Here is an 11,053-nt window from a genome sequence, read left to right on the forward strand (position 1 = left end):
AATAGACTCGCTCTTCATTGTATACACGTTTTATTGTGAGGGTTAATATCAGTCCTAATTTGCATTCAGTGGTAAGGTCGCCGAAGTGAAACCAGCTTCCTCGCTTGCCGGGTTTGATTGCCTCGTGAAGAGCTTGGCAGTCAAACTCTGGCGAGTGAGGATACATCACTTCGGCATTGCCGCGACTCGAAAAAGCTCGGAGCCACCCGTTTACAATTCAATTTCAATTTATTCTTTGTGTTATATGGGGTTCGCTGTCACTTCAATTTTGATAGATAAAAGATATGTGATACACGGCATACGATTTGAAGGAGTGTAGATCTTTATCCCAGTCCCATAGTTAGGCCTTTATAAGGCCTAGATTCAATATAATTGTCTCTGGGAAAATGGGCCACGTTCACCACGGCGGTATAGCGCGTTGATTTAAATATTCGACACGGCGGCATAGCACACTGATTTGAATATTATACACGGCAGCATAGCGCACTTCGTTTTCATATTCACTACAGCACCGTGGGACATATATTTGCATATTCATCAAGCAGTAGCCTATTCAAGTTTGAGATTGTAACACGTGGACTGATATTATAAGAAAAAGTGACTATCTAATAAGTGCTCTGAACTCTCCCATGGATTTTGCCGGGACCACAAGAAACTATTTCATCACGGCTGGACGTGGTACTGAAATATTTGCATCATCAGAGATAGAACGAAATGGAATAACGGGATCTGAGGTTAGTCAAACCTTTTGGCCTACAGAGGCTCCCTGGGCCAGCCTGCTAATTTTCTCAAAACAATCACAGATGTTGAGGGTGAAAAATCGACAAGGGGTGCTCCATGCATTTCGATTGATTCTATCTTAGACCTGCCGATAAGCTTAATTATATATCTTTCTTTTCTAGTTCATTGAAGTAATCGATGGAAAAGTTTTCTTTGAGTCAACTTTAAACACTGAGATTTTGAAATTGACCATTACCGAAAGATTGTTCATTGAGATTACCAGACTCAAGAATTTAAGCCTTCCGCGAAATAAAGGTATCCAAATCAGCAATTTTTCAAGTTGTTATGTGAATGGTTTTTTAAATCGAACAGAATAATGTAGTTATAAATATGAACATTTACATTTATTATCTTTCAAAGGAAAGTCTTACAAAATATTGAACGATTCACTGGCTGATAAACAAACATGGTTATCCGCTTATTCTGATTGGCGTTACTATCAATCCACCAGTGAATTAAATGATGATGACGTTGCAGGTAATCAGTTAATTTCATGCTATGGGCCAAATGTTTCTGCACTATGTGAATGAATTGCTATCAACACTTTAATTTCAGCAAAATCTGGTGAAATTTCAAAACATGCTCTGTTCAGTGGAGAACAACAAAAATGCCCATCAAAAACTTTGAAGAGAAACGTGGAAGAATGTCATCTTCAGTCAGAATGTTTGACTGATAGAAAAAGAGATTTACCAACATTCAGGGTATCGTGTAAAATTGCAGGGAAACATGGCAAAATGTTTAGTAATCATGTAAGTCAGCTATGATTTCAACCAAAAATTCATGAATTTTTGTTTGAACTGATTACAAGTGCATAGTACAAATTAATATACTTAAGTCCCCTATTACATTCTATATTCTTTCGTAGGAGTTGTCAAAAATGTTTGGAAAAATAATCTCAGAGAAATCTGGTTGGAAAGTGGACCTTAAATCTCCTAAGTTAGAGGTAATTGATCGAATTCTTCAAATAGGCCTAGTCTGAACATGGTCGTTTTGATTGCTATGCTTACTGGTAATTTCAGATTTTCTGTCAGTTAAATGATGACCACTTGTTAATCGGTATACCTTTAACGAAACAGCCCCTTTCTAAGAGATCTTATATTAAGAAAGTGGGTTTGCGATCTACAATTGCAGCAATAATGGTGCATGAAGCTAACATACAGGTAAGAACTACTGGTACTAGTAGGGAACATTCAAAAAGTACGTGCACAGGTAAAAAGTACGTGCACATGACTGGTACTGGAGGGTACGTGGGTACTAGGACTTGACGATGGCATATGATCTACATAAAAAAGTTTTTCATTGTTGTAATCTGTCCACTGGCGTAGGCGTAACGCTCAACTAGCATACATAATTTGTAGATCAATAAACTAAGCTGATACTGAAACTAAGGTCATAAGCATTATAGTATGATGTTTGTACACAAGATTGGACCTTGAAAAATGCTCTATTTTTTGCGTACATACTTTATGAGCGGTCCTACTTACGTAATCAAATACGTTCCCAATGCACTAACATTCATGCAATGGTATTTCAAAACTGTTAAATATCTATAAAAATGTACATTATCTATCCACAGGATGGATATACAGTGGTGGACCCAATGTGTGGCAAAGTTACTATTTTAATTGAAGCCGCTAAAAAACATAAGGTCAGCACCTATAAAACTTTTTGATATTTGGCAAAATAGGTAGAAATTTATCAATGTTGCCCTATATCAAGTTTTCGTGTACATTACAGTTTATACCTGGTAATACATGGCAGTATTTTTGCGTTACAGAATGCGCAATTCATTGGCTGTGACTTGTCCTGTTCACAAATACATGATGCAGCAGAAAATGTCTTGTATTCTAAGACAAACCACAACATTGAACTCATTCAAGCAGATGTCAAATGTATGAAATCGGCTTTTAATTAATTCCCAATAGATTGACTCTCTAAAGTATGGCTAAATCTACAAGGTATTTCTTCCAGGTTTGTCTTTAAAGAGTTCCAGCGTTGACAGTATAGTCTGTGATGTCCCATTTGGAATGAAACATGGAGATTCGAACTCTGTTATACGCTTGTACCCAGAAATGGTCAAAGAAATGGATAGGTATGTACGTGTATACTCCAACTGCTATTTCTACAGAAGCACTGTTAATAATTTGTACATTTAAAATCTGCTATTTTCAGAGTTAGTGTTCCTGGTGGGCGTATCGTGATCCTGACCAGTATGAATTTGCGGTCACTTCTTCTCAGTTCAGTAACAAAAACTGAACAATCAGAACAACATTCTAGTGCCACGACTACCGGTATGGGCAATATTACCTCGCCGCCATTGGACAATGGAGATTCTGAGACTTGCTCGAACTTCAGGGCGAACTGGACAATACTTTCACTCCATTATCTTAAGCTCGGGGAAACTCACGCTTGCCTTTGTGTTTTCGAGAAAAGATGTTCGGACAAAAGCTAGCAGTAATTGCCGAGAACAGTATTACACTTTCCTTGCCTAACTCCGAACAATTTGTATCCACATATTTTGTCAGAGTCCATAGATATCTTAAGAGATACATGTAGTTTTAAGCATTTGAGTTACTCAGAGATTCATTCGAAAAGGTTAGAATCCATACCAACAACAGAAGTTTGAAAGAAGACTGCTTTTTAACGAAATATGTAAAAACCTAGGATTTATTTCATTCATTAGATGGTATGATGATAATACAATATTGACAGCTTTTAACCAGTTCTAAAATGACGAGGTCTTCATATGTTTAAATCGTATTTCAATTCAAAAACTTCAACCAGTGTCATCAACTGCAAGCACAAATTTTCCATCTCTGAAAGAATGATTTGGGCTGCATTCATTATTATTATGGAGAACTAAGTTGTAAATGAATATTCAAGTATTAGTGATGTCTTTTTAGCTCACTTGGGGCTATTGCGTTCACTTTTCGTATGTCTGTATGAAGTTATGTTGGCAGTTTTGAAGATGCTTCAATGGATTGTCTCGATATTTGGTTGAATATTGAAAATGTCAGATTGGCAAGCATTTCACCAAACAGCATGGCCACTTTCCACCCATTTACAAATTTCCCCAATTTTTCCATGCGATTACACAAAGAGTGAATCGGAGAAATTTTTAGGTTTAAATTGTTACAATTCATTCATTTATCATTGATTCACATACCGATGAAGAAACGTGTGATCAATAGCATTATCCAAATTCCAGATTTTTTGTAAAATTTGTTGAATTCCCTGATTTTTCTGATTCCCTGAGTTTTCCAAGCCAATGGCCACCTGCCAAGTGGGCATGTTATCCCTCGACCCCTAGTAGATGATTTATTAAGATTGTTATACCTACTCGCTCGTGGCCGATGAGGCTGTCCATTTTAGTTTGTCTCCAACTGGCACAGGTGGGTGGTAAAACATACATGACTCTTTACTGTTACATGAAATTCCAAACCTACAGGGCTGAAAGTATATAAATATATACAGATTACTAAGTTTATGATATAAAACATGCTCGTGGTGACTAATGGGGAATTTATCATACCTTTGGATGAACGAAAGAACAACTCATATTTGTGCATTTTGGGAAAAATTTACAAATATTGCTGTTCCTATGGTTGGCAGACTGTGGAGGTGGTCTTGGTGGTGGTGGAGCTGAAAAACGAGGATTCACCATTTGAAATGCTGGAAATATAAGCCACATTAACACCATAAATGTTCAATCATAAACCAAAGATTTTGATCGAAACGAAAAATTCAATATTTTATAGCGGCTAAATATTATGAACTATCAGTTGTAAATAACATATTTCCTGGAGTTTGTTCTTACGAGGTACCACTAGTGGTTTGACCTCACTCAGATATCAAAATTTCGCTTAATTTCTGAACAATTAAATGATTGCATCCTTAAGTGACAGTTTCCTGAAAATTGATTGAGGCAAATCATTCCATAAAAGTGTACATTGATAATTACCAGTTGCTGCAGCAATAGCTATCGGATTACGTTTACACGCATGTGTATACGGACATTTCACGTTCGTACAAAACGCATCGAATTTGCAATTCGGATGAATATATAAACATTTATCACCAAATTTACAAAACGGGAATGCTCTGCAAAGAAATGGTGTATACATGTAATAATTACTGTACTCGCCACATTCAACACAGTGGGTTCATTTTCTTTGATTTATGGTATTCAAGTTGAGAATTCGTGCAATAGTGGCTCTAGGCTAAGGTTTCAACAAATTCAAAACGTCGTTCTATTTAGAAAGACAAGTCTGTACACTTTTCTCATTAAAATCTCAATTACCGGTACACACAAATCTGGACCTGAAACATCTTTCACAGTAAATTCTACCTTAATCAGTAGCAATCGAATACTGAATTGGGTTGATGAAATTGACAAAGTCATAAGTAGATCTTAGCAAAATTCGCATTTTTAGTTGACTATGACTACTTCCACAGGCCCGGCTCATATCCGAGCACACCCAAATAACCCATCCTCCCCCGGCAGGGATTCGAACCTTGTGCCATGTCTGAGTGAAGTGATACCATCAGGTTTGAATCCCTGCTGCGGGAGGATGAAATAACCCAGCTCCATCCAATTTCGCAGATAGTCTTAAGAATAAGTTCATAGCATTGAATAGTTCATAGCAATTGAATCAATTCAAGCCGAGTTAACTCATACTTACTTGCAGTGTATGGATGGATGAACGTATTGACAAGTTTCGCTGTTCTTACACGCCGGCCAAAATCGACACCTTTCGTTTATTGTCTCTTGCACATCCATCGGTTCATCTTCATCTGCTAACACATCTATAGAACCTGGCGAATAGCGAGTGTACAAAAATCGGATCAAGTTTCACTTGTGGAAACTCGCTGAAAATAACGATTAGACACCTTAAAGAGACTCACCGAATTCAGACTCGGACTGGTCGTGTTTAGCATAGTTCGAATCTTTGAGTCGGTTAGGGTACGCGGCGGACAACGGAGTTGATGATATAAGCGGCATCGGAAGATAATCGCTACCGGAATCGTTATCCTCATCCATACTTTCGCCGACTTCGATGCGGGATGCATCAACACCGTCAAGCGTTACTATGAATTTAGGACTAGGTAAATGTGGATCCATTACTTGTGACGTGGACCTCGGTCTAGAACGTAAGAATAACAGACAATATAAAATTTATAATAATTTCCAGTCTAACATTATTTTAGAATTCAAATACGTTCCCCTGACTCCCTTGGAACAAATTTCATGAAGCACCATTAACTACATAATATTTCAGACCCATTTTTTATGAAATGTTGAGAACTCGTCTCGGAAGGTTTTGTTTTATGTACACATCCTGATTCACACCTTTCTTTTCTGCGCGGTGATATTTTCGGTATATCCGGCTGGTACGAATACTGATCTGAATGAATGTCCGTATCAATTTGTTCAGGTGCGTAAATGTTCTTGCGTTCATACAAATGCTTTTGTTCACAGTTAACGACCACATTTTCCGAATGCAGTAAATGTTCATTCTGGCTAGTAGTTGTCTCCGATTCCAGTCGTTCGATCACATTTTTTCTTGGTTTCACGGTGGCCACGCGTTCCGTTTTCGGATGCTGAACGATCAGTTCTTGTGAACTATCTTGACGTTTTACCGTTTCGCTCGATTGATGATTCTCGTCCTCTTCATAGAAAAGCACGCAGCGATTGTCATCGGGGCTCCAAGCTTTCACTACCAAAAGATAAACCAAAAACTATATATCAAATACAGGTACTACAAGAAGCATTTTTGGTCCCAAGTGGCTTTCCTTAGCTCTATTTCTATAACTCTTTTTAGATGGGGGCTAACTATCTGGTTCAGGCTGGTGGCTATACTTTCCAAGAATCATCACAGGCTTCTTCCTCTGCCTTTGGAATGATTGCAACTTAGACTCTTGTTCCGTTATTGATGAACATCACATTCAGTTTGAGGTCTTCCGAGTTTCCCATACAACGTAGTGTGGTGGTAAATGGCGAGAATTGCTGACCGTTTTAATTGTAACCAGTACAAACCTTTCATTGGTGGTTCATCTTCACCTTTAGCAACTTCGATGATTGTCGGGTCTGCTTTGAACTTCAGATCTTCATCCTGCAAGATTCTGCTCATCAAAGGCGGCTTTGCGAATGAGGATGCCTTCGCAGGAGTTCGACGCCGACGCAAGTTATTATCTTGTTTGCTTATGTCGGGAACGATGTCTTCATCTTTCTCTAACAATCAAAAGTAATCAATCCAATTTAAGATATGCTATTCCATTTTCATAACCAGTCTTATTGACAAATGAAACTTAAAATTCAGTAGAAGAACAATGCCGAGTACAAAATAGACATTGAAAAATCAGTTGAAATTGACAGTTGAAAAAAAATTGAAAATGATTACGTACTGACAACTTTACTTTTGACTACCGACTGGTTTGCTTCTGTCACTGCCTTCATCAGCAAGGATTTACTCGCCTGTCGACTTCGCGGTATCGTTGACCTGTGTCAAAACAAAACAATAATGATGACATCAAAAACAGCAGATAAAATCATCAACTTTTCATGGAATCCGAGTACAAAAATCTTAGAAATTTGCACTGATAATAATATTTTTGAAGTACAGTATTTTACATATTACCCTAGCATACGTATTATATTTTACTGTTCACTGGGAGAAGTAAAATCCTAGCTACTCAAGTATTGAGCACACAGGCCAATTACTCCTGGGCGGAGAGAGGCATAAGTATATCTTTCTTGGCTTAGGACACTGAACAAGGTTTGAATATATGAGGCACATAGCTTCACTATTAGGCTTTGCTTCTTTATCAGAAGGTACTCACTTTCTTTCTGTGACTTTGATGATACTAGCAACATTTCCTACAGACGGATTTAAAGGATCGTACTCTTCATCTTCTTCTTCAACATCTACATAACTTTGCGTTCCTCGCACCGAGCTCTGTAGTTTACGCTTCCTCGTAACGGGGACTTCTCTCGGCTCATCCACCTGGGGCAAAAAAAATATTTAGGTTCCCAAAGGCTGTATTAAGTTTACAGCCGATAACCGACTACCGGTAAGCGACAATTAAAATGCATTGTTGCTATGCTATCCATCTGGGGCCAGTTGTTCAAAAGTTGGTTTAAGTGGATAGTTGACATAGTGACAATTAAAAAGTTCATTGATACTATGGTATTCATCTGCCGGTATCTTTAACCAACTTTTGAGCAACTAACCCAGATAGTTAAATTTACCCAATTTTTGAGCAACTTGCCCTGACGAAAAACAACTGAATCTTAAGGGCAGCGAAATGATTAAACTCTGATGAATAATTACTGTATTTTACGTACATGCTTGCTGTGGGATTTAGAAGGTTTAGCTCGAGTTGGCGATACTTTGACAGTCGCTGCCGTTTGAGATTGGGGAGCAGTTTCCGGATGCTTCTGAACGGTTCTAGTGTCTGGTTCATCTGTAACAACGCTGGTCGCCTCTTCAGCAAACTCATCTAGCAAATAAACAATGCCAAACATATCCCAATAATATCAAATATAAATTTCAATGCTGATGGCTTTTTAAAAATGATACTACTCATCCCAAAACGTTCAATTGTTGAACGAATAGTACAATTTTGAATGAGATAATGTTATGAATACCAAGGTAATATCAAATCAAAACTATCTATCAATCCATGTATCCTTAGCTAATGCCTTGTAGCCTTTATGTACAAGTTCAGTTCATTATGAACACAAATCGCACTGCATTAGAAGCAGTTTCATTTACAAATAAGGCTAAAAAAATTTGATACCCTATTCCTCATTTCTGCTGAGCTTAAAAGTTGACCCGGCTTATATACCCTGTACATTAATTTTTTTTTCAAATCATGATCAAGCTAACCATAACAGACCCGGAAGTAATAGAAATGAACTGATAATAAATTCTATTGCAGTTGACAAAATTACCGGGCCAAGTAGGAGAAACATGGTATCATTTTATTCTAGCCTAATGAATGTAGTGTTTCTTTATTTACTTACCAGCATCAGGTTTGAGCACTAACAGCGGTGAACCTTCTCGCTTTGCAGGATTTTTTTCCGTCGATTCTTCTCGATTGCCATCGCTTAATTTCACGCCATTATCTTCATGCTTACTCGTCGTCTCATTCGTTGTACTGATATGTCCGTTATCATCGACACGCTGCGCTTTTGTGTCATGATCTTTGTTGTCGTGGGCGTGCGTTTTTGTCTTCTCCTTTTCGGAACTTTTATCCGTCCTCCGTGATCGTTTTTCTCTCGTAGAAGATTTCTTAACTTTCGCGGAAGATTTTTTGGTCGCTCTCGCATTGTCTTTATCTTTCTGGGAAGTCGCCGCTGGTTTTTCCGTGCTGGAAGTTGGTTCAGGATCATCTGGAAGATAGAAACGTAAAAAAAATAGGTGTTGTTTTACTTACAGTTCAGCTGAACCAACAATACCAAGGGATTCATAAGAATAGACTTGCAGCTCAACAGATTCTGTTTAATACTCTAGAATCAAAATTAGTTCATTTTCAATTAGGCCTACTTGACTTTTAATACATACATACATAATCAGGGTGGCCACTTTTTTTACACTTACTATTCCCTGACATTTTTTTCCATGACTTGATCTGATAACAACCCAATCAATTAACACAGTCAAATACGCGAGACATAGACAGAACCTATTTGATTTTCGGTTCGATCTAGCAATCGAAACAAATTCCCTGGCTTTTCATATTTTTTTCACAAAATTCCTTGACTTTTTAAAAGAAATTTCCCTGATTTTTCCCAGGTTTCCAGGTAAGCGGCCACCCTGATAGTGTTGATTTCGTAACAAAGATCCCGGATTCTCCCGCAGAAAAATGAGTACACAGGTTAACAGAAGATTACTTACCACCTGTAATAGACTGCAACTTATCAAGGACGCTTGTTAACCTATAAATTTGAAGATAAATTAAATCAAGCATTAATAAACAAGAATAACGTACTGGTAGATTTCTGTGAGCATGATTTTTTGCGAATTGTACCATGTTGTAAATTTCTCAGTATTTTTGCCAAGAAACAGTTGTAGATCATTTGTCATTTGCTCCTTGGTTTTCTTGTTGGCGACCATAACCATGATATAATCCGGAAGTTCATCATCTGAAAATTAACGCAAATACAAAGGAGTTGCTATGGCTATCCCACATAAAGATTTCAAGAATTTCAAATCAAGGCTAGGCAAATTTAGACCATAAGTTTTAAGGCATGTGAAATAGGAGTGGACCTAGGGGTCACTTCCCACCACAGAACCAGAAATTTTCCAACAAAATTGGGCACCATAAGTAAAATACTGGCACGCCTTTTTTGTTTTAGACGCCCAATTTTGCTCGGATGGGCTTTAGTGAAAATATCTGATCGTGAAACTAAACTTTGAAAAGCAGAGATAGGTTACTGAATGCAGGTCATACTGACCGCGACATTTGTGCCGTGCATCCTCCCTTGGCAGGGATTCAAACCTGATGCCATCGCTAGAATCAGCCACAGCTGAGATAAATTTAATGGATAATAACTATACATGGACAACTATAAATCAAATGGTCAGTCGGTGAGGTGTAGCCGTAAGGCCAGAATCATTTATATACCTACCAACATAAGCTCCAAGGTCAACTAATTTGGCTTTTATGGCAGACTAAAAAGAAAAGAAATGCATTCTCCTGTAGATGTTGTTTCAAAAAATGCTCACTAAATGGCCCTAGCGACAGCGTGTGTCACTGTCAGGTTGATGGAAATGGAATCGGAGATATATGGAGAAGGAAAGTTTTCAACAGTTTGGAGGTCGATATTAGATCCCTGAATACATTTTTCAATGTGTTGACCATAACGAATCGCTGCACAGTTTTAACCTAAAATGTATTTTGAAAACACAACAGTGATTAGGACCATCTCATTAAAGATAATTAAGATTTACCCGAATTTTCCGACTTATTTCTGGACCAACTTCCATCTTGGAAATTTGGACTGGTTTAATTCAATTCAATACAAATACATGTATTAAGTGGGAATTCTGCTCTGCGGGCCACGGATGCTTGTACTCTAAAGGCGCTTACGAAACAAAATCCTTGTAAATCGAACTGTCGCACCATCGAACTTTTTTGGGGGGCAGTTCTATCTCAAGATGAGAGACACTTTTTCACCGTGGGGCGAGTGTCCGAAAAACCGCAGAACGGAAAATTCAGTTAGCACGATCCCCTACCCCGATGTTTTGAAATAGTCCCTCGATTTTAC

At 38.0% G+C, this 11,053-nt stretch overlaps 2 protein-coding genes across 11 annotated transcripts; one reads left to right on the forward strand and one right to left on the reverse strand.

Annotated features, from left to right (window-relative positions):
• The first annotated feature begins 543 nt into the window (after nt 1–543).
• On the forward strand, nt 544–3,383 carry LOC141907765 (U6 snRNA (guanine-N(2))-methyltransferase THUMPD2-like). Its single transcript, XM_074797510.1, has 10 exons — nt 544–734; nt 903–1,035; nt 1,141–1,257; nt 1,336–1,529; nt 1,646–1,723; nt 1,800–1,940; nt 2,357–2,428; nt 2,558–2,672; nt 2,752–2,872; nt 2,953–3,383. The coding sequence occupies exons 1-10, from the start codon at nt 630–632 to the stop codon at nt 3,230–3,232; spliced, it is 1,356 nt and encodes a 451-aa protein (XP_074653611.1). The 5' UTR covers nt 544–629; the 3' UTR covers nt 3,233–3,383.
• A 34-nt stretch (nt 3,384–3,417) lies between these two features.
• Nucleotides 3,418–10,820, reverse strand: LOC141907716 (zinc finger CCCH domain-containing protein 14-like). Of its 10 annotated transcripts, none has more exons than XR_012619545.1 (16): nt 10,737–10,809; nt 10,415–10,457; nt 9,814–9,928; nt 9,681–9,721; nt 8,807–9,175; nt 8,126–8,280; nt 7,621–7,784; nt 7,186–7,280; nt 6,818–7,012; nt 6,131–6,497; nt 5,686–5,924; nt 5,463–5,595; nt 4,742–4,881; nt 4,313–4,452; nt 3,689–4,230; nt 3,418–3,573 (listed from the first exon to the last, which is right to left on the reverse strand). XR_012619545.1 is itself a non-coding variant. In XM_074797473.1 (16 exons), exons 1-16 carry the CDS (start codon nt 10,770–10,772, stop codon nt 3,557–3,559), a joined length of 2,391 nt encoding a protein of 796 aa, XP_074653574.1. In that variant the 5' UTR covers nt 10,773–10,820; the 3' UTR covers nt 3,418–3,556. The 10 variants fall into 10 exon arrangements, 8 of the variants coding, with proteins under 8 accessions (XP_074653574.1, XP_074653586.1, XP_074653566.1 ...); XR_012619544.1 differs by having other exon boundaries at nt 3,418–3,596; XM_074797473.1 differs by having other exon boundaries at nt 3,418–3,614; nt 4,121–4,230; nt 5,463–5,586; nt 10,737–10,820.
• Between the last annotated feature and the right edge of the window lie 233 nt (nt 10,821–11,053).

This window comes from Tubulanus polymorphus, chromosome 1 (assembly GCF_964204645.1).
Source record: "Tubulanus polymorphus chromosome 1, tnTubPoly1.2, whole genome shotgun sequence".
Lineage (NCBI taxonomy): Eukaryota > Metazoa > Nemertea > Palaeonemertea > Tubulaniformes > Tubulanidae > Tubulanus > Tubulanus polymorphus.

Bases quoted from the DNA above. Each gene is read 5' to 3' on its own strand.
- LOC141907765 (XM_074797510.1), top strand. From the start codon at position 630: ATGGATTTTGCCGGGACCACAAGAAACTATTTCATCACGGCTGGACGT. The intron at 1,724-1,799 runs GTAATTGATCGA...TGGTAATTTCAG, and splicing joins TTAAATCTCCTAAGTTAGAG to ATTTTCTGTCAGTTAAATGA. The intron at 2,873-2,952 runs GTATGTACGTGT...TGCTATTTTCAG, and splicing joins ATGGTCAAAGAAATGGATAG to AGTTAGTGTTCCTGGTGGGC.
- LOC141907716 (XM_074797457.1), bottom strand. From the start codon at position 10,772: ATGGAAGTTGGTCCAGAAATAAGTCGGAAAATTCGG. The intron at 8,281-8,806 runs GTAAGTAAATAA...TTTATTTGCTAG, and splicing joins AGTGCTCAAACCTGATGCTG to ATGAGTTTGCTGAAGAGGCG. The intron at 5,596-5,685 runs GTGAGTCTCTTT...GCTATTCGCCAG, and splicing joins CCAGTCCGAGTCTGAATTCG to GTTCTATAGATGTGTTAGCA.